The sequence below is a fragment of the Carya illinoinensis genome, chromosome 10 (genome assembly GCF_018687715.1).
Source record: "Carya illinoinensis cultivar Pawnee chromosome 10, C.illinoinensisPawnee_v1, whole genome shotgun sequence".
Taxonomy (NCBI): domain Eukaryota; kingdom Viridiplantae; phylum Streptophyta; class Magnoliopsida; order Fagales; family Juglandaceae; genus Carya; species Carya illinoinensis.
The window spans coordinates 3,291,727-3,305,713 of record NC_056761.1 but is presented as its reverse complement, the minus strand read 5'-3'; the positions used below and the strand labels follow the sequence as shown (position 1 = coordinate 3,305,713).

Here is a 13,987-nt window from a genome sequence, read left to right as displayed (position 1 = left end):
TCTACTTGGAATTTTCAGCGGATCAAAACCTTAAAAGATTACAATCGATGTCATCAAGAAAAAGGTCCCTTAATTATAGTGATCTTCATATGACATGTGAACATTCCTGTTCACAAGTCTGCGATTATTTTATTAAGATAAATGATATTTACAGTTATAGAGTGCGTAAGCGCTTTGAAAAAGTAAGTAAAGTCGAGATCCACGTGAAAAAAATTAAAATTTTAATAGTGAACTCTACTATTTTTCAAAATGATTGCACGACACTTGCGCACTCTACGACTATATGTAGCATTACTCTTTTATTAAATCATTAACACATAGAGACATATAAATTAAGCATACTACTATAACCACAAAGAGATTATATAAAAGTAATCTTGCAAACTGACGTGACTTTATATAGTTTGTTAAATCTACTTCACAATCTGACAAATCACATTATGTTATATCAATTTATGATATTACTTTTATGTAATTTATTTATAGTTAGAGTATTTTCCATAAACTAATGGAGGAGGAGTGATATGATTTCAATAAAAGATGATTTACAATCAATTAGTCTTGTTTGGTTACACACTTTAGATGAAATGAGATGTTTTGTTAAAGTTGAATAAAATATTATTATAATATAATTTTTTAATATTAATTTTATTTTAAAATTTGAAAAAATTGAATTATTTATTATATTTTATATAAAAATTTATAATAATTATATAAAATGAAATAGTTTAAATTTGAGTATGCAAATCAACCCTTAATTGTTTTCCGGCCTGATGTATCAGTGGGCTTTATTGTGACTGAACTGCCCAACCAGCATATTTTCTTGTTCAATTTAAACCTTACCAGGCCTAAAAGTCCAAAACCAAGAAGAGTGAGAGAGAAACATAAAAGACAAAGGGTGGGTAGAAGAAACTTGGCATAAAACAAGGGCCTGGTCCCATATGTTGTCATGACTCATGTCAGAGAAAAAAAATCAGTTACCTTTCACTGAGAAACACAGACTCAAGGACCAAAATCTTTGAAGGGCAAAAAGGCCCACGTCGCAACGATAGAAAATATCAAGTCCATTCCTCTCTCTCTCTCATTATCACCACGGATTATCATCATCATCCTCCACACTCCCTCTCTCCCTCACCCCCTATGGTACTTTTGGGTAATCTACTCCAGCCAATCAGAACGTAGGAAACTCCATCGTAATGAACCCAACGGATATCATGGATACATCCATGAGCCATGTCTCCCTCTCTCTCTCTGGCGTAAACAAAACTGGACCTCAAAAATAACATGAATCGGAGGTTCTTATGCTTTTTGCCACGTGTGTCTAATTCCCACCACTAAACCGAAAAGCCGACTGTTTCAATTCTCGACTCTATGCCACCCTTTCGCTTGACCTCCACTCGAAGATATAAAACTCGACCCTTTTGCCTCGCTCCAAGAAAAAGAAAGAAGAAACACTGAAACTGAACCCAAAACAGAGATAGAGATAGAGAGAGAGAGTAGAGGGGCAGACCAATCTCTTCCTCTCTCTGCAATTTTGCTTTCTTTCTCAAATTTCTTCTCCACGATTGCCAGACGGACAGAGTGGGAAAACCATTTTTCTTGATTTATATCTTCCTCTGAATGGCTTCTTTGGTGTCCTCGCCATTTACATTACCTACCTCCAAAGCTGACCACCTTTCATCTCTCTCCGGGAAGCATTACTTTCTTCACTCTTTCCTCCCCAAGAAAACCAGCCAAACCAACTCAAGTTCATCCGTCAAAGTGAAATGTGCTGCAATTGGCAATGGCCTTTTCACCCAGACCACCCCAGAAGTCCGTCGAATTGTCCCAGATAATAACCAGGGGCTTCCAACCGTCAAAGTCGTGTACGTAGTCTTAGAAGCACAGTATCAGTCATCCCTGACGGCCGCAGTCCAAGCCCTCAACAAAAACAATAGGTACGCTTCCTTTGAAGTTGTGGGTTACTTGGTTGAAGAGCTTCGCGATGAATCAACCTATAAAACCTTCTGTAAAGACCTCGAGGACGCGAACATTTTTATTGGGTCTTTGATTTTTGTTGAGGAGCTTGCTTTGAAGATAAAGGATGCTGTGGAGAAAGAGAGGGATAGACTTGACGCAGTGCTGGTGTTTCCTTCAATGCCTGAGGTAATGAGGCTAAACAAACTGGGTTCGTTTAGTATGTCACAGCTCGGGCAATCGAAGAGCCCGTTCTTCCAGCTCTTCAAGAGGAAGAAGCAGTCTGCTGGGTTTGCAGATAGCATGTTAAAGCTTGTGAGGACTTTGCCCAAGGTTTTGAAGTATTTGCCTAGCGACAAGGCTCAGGATGCTAGGCTGTATATACTTAGCTTGCAGTTTTGGCTTGGTGGATCACCGGATAACTTGAAGAATTTCTTGAAAATGATTTCCGGGTCTTACGTACCGGCGCTCAAAGGTACTAAGATTGAGTATTCAGACCCAGTTTTGTACTTGGATAGTGGGATTTGGCACCCTTTGGCTCCTTGCATGTATGAGGATGTGAAGGAGTATTTGAATTGGTATGGAACTAGAAAGGATGCTAATCAAAAGCTTAAGGATACAAATGCACCAATAATTGGTCTGATTTTGCAAAGGAGTCACATTGTTACTGGGGATGAAAGTCACTATGTGGCTGTGATTATGGAATTGGAGGCAAAAGGAGCAAAAGTAATACCCATTTTCGCTGGTGGGCTCGACTTTTCAGGGCCAGTGGAGAGGTATTTGATCGATCCGATTACTAAGAAACCGTTTGTACATTCGGTGATATCGCTGACGGGCTTTGCGCTTGTCGGGGGGCCCGCGAGGCAGGACCATCCTAGGGCTGTTGAAGCACTTGTGAAGCTTGATGTGCCTTACATTGTTGCATTGCCTTTGGTATTTCAGACAACTGAGGAGTGGTTGAACAGTACTCTGGGGCTGCACCCAATTCAGGTAGCTTTGCAAGTTGCTCTGCCGGAGCTAGATGGAGGCATGGAGCCCATTGTCTTTGCCGGTCGGGATCCTAGAACAGGCAAGTATTGCTTCATTCCAAATGATGCTTTTGGTTGTTAGTATTTACGTTGACTGTCATTGCCTAGTATTTACGTTTACTGTCCCTGCTTTTATAGTCTATTTAGGTTAACTCATCACTTTGGAGATGCTCTGAGAATAAACAAACAATTTTTCCTTTCGTGCAAGTTTAAGTTTTAAACAAGTAGAAGATTCAGACTAACTGTAACTAGAAAAGGAATTTAACTTCAATTGCTCTTATTAACAAGATGAAAAAGTTTATCTCTGCCTTTTCTTTCCGTCTCAGACGCCTTTACAGACACTCCATTTAGAAGGGTTAATGAACTGTTTATCGTGATTGCAGGGAAATCACATGCTCTTCACAAGAGGGTGGAACAACTATGCACTAGAGCAATCAGATGGGCCGAACTGAAGAAGAAATCAAAGGTATATTTGTCTTTGTGCTACATACATTTCTCAACTGATAATGACAATTTGTTTTCCTAGATGACTCATTGAAATCTTTCTTGTGCTATATCAATTGTCAATTGTGCGCCCCCACCACCCCCCCCCCCCCCCCCCCCCCCCCCCCCGCCCCCGGGGCCGCCGCACCGGTTTTAGGAGTTTTACTCTAGAAAAGCTTCTACACTAGTAGTTATTAAAACAGAAACTTTTTGTTATTCATCCTTCACTGATGGAAATCAAAATTGTTATAAATCCAAACAAAAGTGATGGAAAAGGAGATTAAGAATTATTGATGTTGCTTTAGATCCTCATAGGCTCATATCACACTAGCTACTTTTCTAATCTATATTTTCCACTGAATGAGAGGGAGAACAAGAAGTTGTTCCTTTTTACCATTTCAATCATGTAAGTACACACCTCAGTATATTATATTCAAAATCTCGAGAATTGGCCACAAATGTCATGCTTGGACAGTTTATTGGAGCATGGTTTTGATGTAGACAATAATGATGATGGATTAACATGCCTTTCCTCCTAAACCATATGATTACCTAGAATTGGATAAGTTGCAGAGCACGTGTTTAAGATTCTTCTTTCCTTAATCTGGTCTGTTTCGTATCATAGAAAATCCTCAACCTTTGGATTCTTGCTTAGTAGGTGTACTTTGTAATATTTATTTACCATGTAATTGAAGCTTCATTAGTAAGTAGTGTTTATGTTTTCTATTATGTGGAGAATGTGCTTGAACAAACTAAGCCTTGGTACTACTGAGCTTCTTGTGATAAATGCTTTTTCTTGCACTGTGCAGGCAGAGAAGAAGCTAGCGGTAACTGTCTTCAGTTTTCCTCCGGACAAGGGAAATGTAGGAACAGCTGCCTACCTTAATGTCTTCTCCTCCATCTTCTCCGTTCTAAAAGAACTCCAAAGAGACGGTTACAATGTTGAAGGCCTGCCAGAGACTTCAGATGCCTTAATCGAAGATGTAATTCATGACAAAGAGGCTCAATTCAGCAGCCCAAACCTAAACATTGCTTACAAGATGGGCGTCCGTGAATACAAAAGCCTGACCCCCTACGCCACAGCATTGGAGGAGAACTGGGGAAAACCCCCAGGGAACCTGAACTCTGATGGAGAAAGTCTCTTGGTATATGGAAAACAGTATGGCAATGTCTTCATTGGGGTTCAGCCCACATTTGGCTATGAGGGTGATCCTATGCGGCTATTGTTCTCCAAATCAGCTAGCCCACATCATGGCTTTGCAGCATACTATTCTTTTGTTGAGAAAATTTTCAAAGCTGATGCCGTTCTTCATTTTGGCACTCATGGATCTCTTGAATTCATGCCTGGAAAACAGGTGGGAATGAGTGATGTGTGCTACCCTGACAGTCTGATTGGGAACATTCCAAATGTCTATTACTATGCAGCTAATAACCCATCCGAAGCAACCATAGCGAAGCGCCGGAGCTATGCCAATACCATTAGCTATCTGACTCCTCCAGCAGAAAATGCTGGGCTTTACAAGGGCCTTAAGCAGTTAAGCGAGCTCATTTCCTCGTACCAATCCCTTAAAGACACCGGTCGAGGGCCACAAATTGTCAGCTCAATCATCAGTACAGCTAAACAATGTAATCTTGACAAGGATGTGAATCTACCGGATGAGGGAGAGGAAATATCAGCAAAAGAACGAGATCTTGTGGTTGGAAAAGTGTACTCTAAGATCATGGAGATTGAATCTCGCCTTTTGCCTTGTGGGCTCCACGTCATTGGTGAGCCTCCATCAGCCATGGAAGCAGTTGCAACACTTGTTAACATTGCTGCATTAGACCGTCCTGAAGATGGAATTTCATCGCTCCCAGGTACACTAGCTGAGTCTGTCGGAAGAAATATAGAGGAGGTTTATAGAGGGAGTGACAAGGGAATACTGAAGGATGTAGAGCTTCTTCGGCAAATAACAGAGGCATCACGTGGAGCGGTCTCTGCCTTTGTGGAGCGAACAACTAATAAGAAGGGCCAAGTTGTTGATGTGGCTGATAAACTGAGCTCAATCCTTGGCTTCGGTCTAAATGAACCATGGGTGCAGTACTTGTCAAACACGAAATTTTACCGGTCTGATAGGGAAAAACTTAGGACACTGTTTGTTTTCTTAGGAGAGTGTTTGAGGCTGGTTGTGGCTGATAATGAGGTGGGGAGTTTGAAGCAAGCATTGGAAGGAAAGTATGTGGAGCCAGGGCCTGGTGGTGACCCAATCAGAAACCCTAAAGTGTTGCCAACAGGGAAAAATATTCATGCACTTGATCCACAATCTATTCCTACAACAGCAGCTATGCAGAGTGCAAAAATCGTGGTGGATAGGCTGATTGCAAGGCAGAAGGCTGACAATGGAGGAAAGTATCCTGAGACAGTTGCACTTGTATTGTGGGGAACAGATAATATTAAGACTTATGGTGAGTCCTTGGCTCAGGTGCTGTGGATGATTGGTGTGAGGCCAATTGCTGATACATTTGGTCGGGTAAACCGGGTGGAACCAGTAAGTCTTGAAGAGCTTGGAAGGCCTAGGATTGATGTTGTTGTTAATTGCTCTGGAGTTTTCAGAGATCTCTTTATCAATCAGGTATAATGCTAATCGCGATTCCTGTTTCTTTTGGATGTTTATTATTATATAAAAGTACATGAGTAGACATGAATCGCCAAGCATGCCTCAATAACCTCATAATTGAAGTTTCTTGTGAACTACTAAATGTTGATTCGAGGTTTTATATTTTCTCACACAAAACAGCCGATCTTCAGAGTTTGACATAGCTTTTGATAAAAAATTCTCTGTATTCTGACGATGTTTTTCTTTGTTCACAGATGAATCTCCTCGACAGGGCGGTAAAGATGGTAGCTGAACTAGAGGAGCCGGAAGACCAAAATTATGTTAGGAAGCACGCACTAGAACAAGCCAAAAACCTAGAAATTGGGGTTCGAGAAGCTGCAACTCGGGTCTTCTCTAATGCCTCGGGATCCTACTCCTCTAACATAAATCTTGCTGTGGAAAATTCTTCGTGGAATGATGAGAAGCAGCTCCAGGATATGTACTTGAGCCGAAAGTCTTTTGCTTTTGATTGTGATGCCCCTGGTGCAGGCATGACTGAGAAAAGAAAAGTCTTTGAGATGGCTCTGAGCACAGCTGAGGCCACGTTCCAAAATCTTGACTCCTCAGAAATCTCACTCACTGATGTGAGTCACTACTTCGACTCAGACCCCACTAATCTAGTACAGAACCTAAGGAAAGATGGAAAGAAGCCTAATGCATACGTAGCTGACACCACCACAGCTAATGCCCAGGTGAGAAATTTTGTTCTTCTTCCTTAATTTCATATCAAGTTCTGAGTTTTCTCAGACATCGACTTTCTTATCATATTGCTGATAGAGAGAAGACTCATCCAAACACTACAACTAACCTTTACACATTTCATACAATGCAGGTACGTACACTTGCTGAGACCGTGCGTCTTGATGCACGAACCAAGTTGTTGAACCCCAAGTGGTATGAAGGAATGATGGCTAGCGGGTACGAGGGAGTTCGTGAAATTGAGAAGAGGCTTACAAATACAGTTGGGTGGAGTGCAACTTCTGGCCAAGTTGACAATTGGGTCTATGAAGAGGCCAACTCTACTTTCATTCAAGATGAAGAGATGTTGAATAGGCTGATGAAGACAAATCCAAATTCCTTCAGGAAGTTGGTACAGACTTTCCTGGAGGCCAATGGACGTGGGTACTGGGAGACTTCTGAACAGAATATTGAGAAGCTAAGGCAGTTGTACTCAGAAGTTGAAGACAAAATTGAAGGGATTGATCGATAAACTGCAAATCTTACTGTTGGGAAAAGATTGTAAAGTGCAAATATCAAAGAGAGACGATTTCCTTTTCTTTCGCTCTCAGTGTAGAATAAATAGATGTAATGTCTAGGAACATTTGCAATGGGAATTTGTTTATCCACTTCCCGCGGTAAACTAATTCATTTTCATGGATCATTCTGAAGTGTTGTTCTTGCAGACACCAGTCCATGCAAGAACCAATTCTACAAAAACAGATTTTGGCAGCCATTGTTGCTATTGCCTTTCCGTGACGAATTATTAACAACCAACCCTTCGTAATCACGTAAATATCGTCGGGTTTAGTGTCATTATCAAAATAATTACAAAAAAGGATATAAAATTCTTATTCATTCCGCTACAGATTAATCGATCACGATCTAAGCAATGGTACCTGAATTCCATGTCTTATTGGTTGCCCCGACTCCTCTCATCTAGAAAATTTGAGGGCATTGAGGAGAGCTAAAAAAAATTAACAAGTTTTGATAACTTGCATTTTCGATATTGATTTAATCATTAATGCTATTTCCCATCTTATTTTCACAAATCTTAACGGTTATATCTAAACCTAGGGTGCAAGTTGTAAAAAAGTGATAGTTTGCAATGCAAATCAACAAGTTTCCATAGTTCGAAATCTTCTATTTGCAAGCCGATAGCATCGTTTAAAATTTGATTTGTAATATTTAAATTTTAAATTTTTTTTTCAAATCAAATTATGTAAACTCTTTGTTAGATATGTACTTCACACCTACTTGTAAATAGAAGGAAAATGCTGCATCCACCGAGTGTGCAGCACTACAAAAGTCACCGATTGATGTTTTATTTTTGTAGTATAAATTCTTTTAATTAATTGTTAAAGAAATGTTTTTAAATGAGTTTGTGAATTTTTTTATTTTATTTTTAAAAAATGTTAAAGATTATAAAAAAAAGTTGATGAAAAATTAAAAAGGCTATTTAGCCTTGCCGGTGACCACTCGGAAGGTGTAGCATGACTCCAAAATAGAATTGTCCAAAAAGGAAGACAAGGTATGTAAACTTGTATTGTCATTATCATTGAGTTATCTTGAAGAACCATATTGGTAAGTCTTACCCGAGCTTTCTATCCCAAAAGATCTTTGAAAAAGAAAACCATAGACAAGATCCAATGTATCATTTACAAGAACCAAAAGATCTTTGAAAAAGAAAACCATAGACAAGATCCAATGTATCATTTACAAGAATCTGAACCATCTCAATCAAAAACTTTGATGGTCAGTGTTAAATACATTTCTCTTTTCAAATATTCACCAGCAAATGGAAAAAAGATTACAATTTTCTGTGAAGGGATCTTCAATCAAATAATGAATCGTACAAGGCAAATATACATAAATGGAAAAAAAGGAAAGGAAAAGAAAGACATTCCCTCCCCCTACAAAGAAAAAAAGACACAGAGTTTGGTGTAGCAGCTAACAAAAGTGGATATTTCTTGCTTCCTCTCTCTATCTCTCCTGCTGTTATGTCCATATCAAATCAAATCAAATCACCTTTAGACTAACTCCATTAGGAGAGGGTCACCTTCTGCCATTATTCTGATCAACTTTATGAAATCTTGTTCGCTTGACACGTTCCAAGGATGCACTGCAGGTACTAGAGCGGAATATAGGGTTGAAGAATCATTCGTAGGCGCATTTCGCTTGTAGATCATTGTATCAAGCACAGGATCAAAATTCTGTGGTGAATCCATCGATACAAAGAACATGGGTACTGCAACCTTTTGATGGATTCCTAGACTGCCCACCAGATTAACAAGATCGACAAAATCAGCTACAAAGCGCCGGGGAATGTAGAATACTTCAGAACTGCATATTCTGACGCTCTGTGCATTTGTTATGCTTTCTTTATAGCTGACCTGGAAGTTAGCTGGCATGGTGCTAACAACCTTCTTTACAAAGTCTGCTTGTTTTGAAAACCAATCGGAGTTGTCACTTGCTGACACAGTAGTCCAAGACTTGGAAACCTGAATCCCATTGAATTTGTTAGAGGGAGGGAGAGCACTTGTAAAGATTTTCAGTAGAGAAACTAATCAACTTCTACCATTGGTAAAAAAATTAACAATGCTTCTAGGGTCACCATTGAAACACAGCATATAAGTTTTAGAGTCCATTAAATTCGCACGGTCTCATTTGCCTCAAGGGAACAGGGGCAAGAGATTGCAATTAGAGCATTTAAAGTTATTTTCTCATTACCTTATTGGTGATCCACAGTTTAGTCTTATCTGCCTGCACCAGATTCCAGTAATTAAGAATGGTATCATCCTGAAGAAATAAAAATCCTTCTGCACTAGTGTATCTCTCAAAAATCTTAGGCAGGTGCCTGAAAATAGAATTAGACAATAATTAGGCAACCTGATTATGAAATTTAATAGAGATGGGTCATCTTAACCAAATAAGATCCATAAATTGACAACATAACAATAACGCATGGCTAATACTACAAGAAATTGACAACATAACAACCCAAGGTTGCTTCTGAGGGACCTTGGATTTATTGACAAGCAAAAATCAAATTAACATTTATTAAAACTGAACTAAGAAAGAGGGAAAAGAGGAAGGGGTTAATTAGTTGATAACAAAACTTTTACACAAATACAAGCAAACCAATAAGAAATCAAATTAAAAGAAAAATGAATTCTGGAATTTGGGGAGTCGGCTTCTGAAGCTCTCCACAACACTTGCATCTTGTGTTAGCATACAATTCTATGACACACGATACAGAGATCAAAATCATGATAGGACAATTCTTGCCAAGCAGCATTAACACTCTTAACATCCCAAATTGACTTCAGCTCTCCACAACACTTGCATCTTGTGTTAGCATACAATTCTATGACACACGATACAGAGATCACAATCATGATAGGACAATTCTTGCCAAGCAGCATTAACACTCTTAAGATCCCAAATTGACTTCATAATTGCATTTTCAAATACTAATTGCCTCATAACAGCATTTTCAACTCACATCCGGAAGCACTATTCCAATCCAATAACATTTGTACGTTTTCATTATTGTTCTAACGTCCGCAACTGTCAACTTGTTTACATAATTTCCCATATTGATGAAAAGCTATTGCCATAAATTGCAATTAACCTTAAATTCGATATCAACAATTCATATGGAATAGTATATTGCAGCATCCTCTATCTTTTTAAGTTGTCGTAACCATAAGAACACGGTATAAAGTAATATTGTATAGTCTAACCAAATGCAAAACCAAGAACTAATGATAGTAAATATAGATACACGAATAGTACAAAGTGCATGATAACAACTTACTTGTATAGCTGCTCCAATTGGCCCTCTTCAACAGCAAGGTCTGGGTTCTTCTGTCCTGACAAAATAATTACTGTTTTGAAGACTCGACCATAAAGCAATCTCCATTCAAGTGCAGTACGTTCCACAGGCCCACTGCAATACAAAATAAGCACAATATTCCCAAAAGTCTTCCTCCACCGAATCAAATTCGCAATCTCATAATTCACTGTCCCTGTTTCCTCAACCCCAAGATGAACAGATGGCAACTTTTGTGGTACAAATTCTTTCCTATCCCCCTGACCAATATTTGCTCGTCGCATATCCAATTCCAATGACATTAACCTAGGCTGCCTGTAACCAACTGCAAGCAAGTCCTGAAGCCAGGCAGCAGTAAACTTTACATCCTTATCAGTCCAAAAGCCCTCCTCTGCCATTGTAAAACTTAATTGCAAAATCTTTTCAAAAAATTTATGCTCATTTGATCTCCATGAAACCAGGAACTTAATTAAACGACCTACATTCACGTGAAGATCCTTCTCTTCTGAAAATGGGTATGCCTCAGTTCTATCATTCCGATGCACCGTAGGGGGGTAAACCACAACATAACCACCAATTTCCCACAAAAGTCTTTGTCCCCAATATCCTCTCAATACATCAGAAGCCATTGAGCTAATGGAAACAGGAAGCATCAACCCCCAAAATGCTGCTGAATGGTAAATTGTATTAAAAGAATTAACGGGCACCATTATTCCCTGCGGTAAAGCCACCTTTGGGGCATGCTCATCAAACCTAATATCAAACGCTTCCAAACCTGATTTTCTCGTAAAGTAAAACACGGAATCAACATCAGGCAGCCCATTCGAGATCCCTTGCTGAATAAACTGCTTTCCACCAAATACTTCAGTGTAATACTCTTCATGTCCAACTTCACCCACGTTCTCCAGTGGTAGCCCTCTGGGCCAAATCGATCGCTGCCCGAAATGGATGTACGGGTTTACAACGGTTCGATTTGGGTTGTCGTGGCTATACTGCAATATAACCTCTCGTCTAGCACCCTCCCCAACCAATTCTACATCAAAATGCTTACCTACATCCCCATTAATCACATCACCGCGATCATCAGCGTCGTAGATTTTCTTCGCACCGTGTTGGATCGCGAACAAGTATCCAACAGTCTTCCTAACATACGAATCATAAGGAAGAAAATCCACAACACGAAAACCCAAACTAGCTTGCTGTTCCAAAGACAGAAAAATGGCACCTTTTAGGCCCCAATCGGAAGGTGTTTTGGAGTTCCCGATTGCGAGGACTTGCCAGCCTCTGATCTTGACGAGGTTGCGGAGCGAATCGCTGGGATAATTGGACACTGAGACAACGATCCACTGCTCGGTTCTGAAATTCGCGTAGGGAGAGGACTTGTCAGTGACGGGCGCGATGGAATTCCAGTTAACTTGTGGGAATTCGATCTTCTCGAGGTTCTTGGACTGGGTTTCGAAGCAGAGAAGGGAGGCAGTGTCGCCGACATTGCGGAGGAAAAATAGAGCGGCGACGGTAGCGATGAGGAGCAAGACGGTGAAGATCTTGTAGAGATTCTCGGAGACCCATGTGGAGAAGTCGAGGCTTTTGGCCTCCGAGAAGCGATTGGGGCGGAGCGCGGGCCGGGTTCTGTCTCTGATCTGGGATTTTGGAGACTTCGGAGTTGAACGCTCTTGGACCAACATTGGACCCCAAAAACCTTAAACCGCCAGTACTACTAAGCTTTGACTCCCGAAGCTGAATTCTCTCTTCCTCTCTCTTTGCCTCACTAGAGAGCTTGTGGCCCTCCCTCTTTAACTCCCCGTAGAACACTGGCAGACTCAGTACGACATCTCCTGGCCGGCTAAAGTCTCTCTCTTTCTCTCTATTATTTCATTGGTTGTGTCGAATGCTGTTGGCTTGCCGACAGGTATGGCTTATTGGTTGGGTTTTCTTAAGCTTCAATGCATGAACTGCTTGTAGTTGTAGCTGTAGTTGCTTGGTTTGGTTTGGTGGGTGCGGGGGTTGGGTCTCTGTCTTGTACTGTGTGGTTTCTTATTTTAGATGATGATTGTGAAATATTTCTTTTTATTTTGGCAAAAATGATATGGTTGGAATGATTAGGATGCATTTTCAAATGGGATCTTCAGAAATTTTCTAATCGAATTGTCTATCATTCAGGAATGATTCTTCTTGCGAGCTACTCGAATTGTCTATTATTTATTAATGATTCTATTTAGTTACTATCTACGTGGTTAATATAAAAGATTCATTTTGACTTGTAAAATTCACTTTTTTAAATTTATATTTTAAATCGAATTAAATCATTTTACCAATGTGTAATATGTGTCTATAAATATAATTTATCTTCTTATTTAGAAACACATCACATCCCATCTCGACTTATTTCAAAATTTTTTATAAATTTTTTTTCAAATATCGCTCAAACACAAATACATTTTCAGTTTCAAATCTTCAACTTTTTTTATATAATCATTATAGTTTTCTTAAACTTCTAAACAAAACATACAAAAATAATACAATTTTGTTAAATTTTAAAACAAAAATAATATTAAAAAATTATATTCTAATAATGTTTTAACTTTATAATATTTTTATTCAATTTTATACTTTCATTTCTCAAAAACCTAATAATAAAATATTTTAACTCAAACTATTTTACTACTATGTATAGATTTCTCATTTCATCTCATCTCATTTTCAAAATTGGGCGTAAATCTTTTTCACTAGTATCATTGATGAATGGTGATATTCATTTGGGAGTAGTAGGTGGTAAGCTGGGTATATTCTTTAAAATAATACTAGATACAATCCTAGGTATACAAGCCCCATGCATTCTCTTGAAAAAAAGAAAAAGTGAGGTCTATTATTAAAAAAATATTTTTTTTTATACATATCCCAAATATACCTATTTTTTAAAAATAAATATGTGATATTTACACAATCTAAAACTGCAAATATAATTTTTCCCTTCTTTATGTTTAGACGTCTTTGATGGAAGTAGAAGTAGAAGTAGATCCAATGGTTGATAGTGGTCTAACGTAAATTTAGCGTAAAAACTTGGTGTTGGTGATGTACTAGAGAAGGGAAATTGCGTGGTAAGTAAATAAGAAAATGTTCTGCATGGACGGCGAATCGGCGATGACATTTCTCTCAACTGCTATGGGGGCAAATCTACTTACATTCAATGCACGTACGAAACAAAAGGCCCAGTTACCAAGCTGCAAGAGGATATTAAGCAGGTATGATCTTCCACATATAACTATGGAAGCTGACGGAGACACTAATAAATGGAAGTTTCAGAAGAGAAAACTGAATAGAACACACTTAAA

At 39.0% G+C, this 13,987-nt stretch overlaps 2 protein-coding genes across 2 annotated transcripts; one reads left to right on the top strand and one right to left on the bottom strand.

Annotated features, from left to right (window-relative positions):
• Window positions 1-1,417: 1,417 nt before the first annotated feature.
• LOC122278984 (magnesium-chelatase subunit ChlH, chloroplastic) lies at window positions 1,418-7,484 on the top strand. Its single transcript, XM_043089219.1, has 5 exons — window positions 1,418-3,025; window positions 3,368-3,450; window positions 4,277-6,079; window positions 6,319-6,795; window positions 6,936-7,484. Exons 1-5 carry the CDS (start codon window positions 1,621-1,623, stop codon window positions 7,311-7,313), a joined length of 4,146 nt encoding a protein of 1,381 aa, XP_042945153.1. The 5' UTR covers window positions 1,418-1,620; the 3' UTR covers window positions 7,314-7,484.
• A 1,051-nt stretch (window positions 7,485-8,535) lies between these two features.
• Window positions 8,536-12,681, bottom strand: LOC122278983 (probable glycosyltransferase STELLO1). The gene is made up of 3 exons (XM_043089217.1): window positions 10,641-12,681; window positions 9,551-9,677; window positions 8,536-9,321 (listed from the first exon to the last, which is right to left on the bottom strand). Exons 1-3 carry the CDS (start codon window positions 12,338-12,340, stop codon window positions 8,851-8,853), a joined length of 2,298 nt encoding a protein of 765 aa, XP_042945151.1. The 5' UTR covers window positions 12,341-12,681; the 3' UTR covers window positions 8,536-8,850.
• Window positions 12,682-13,987: the final 1,306 nt, after the last annotated feature.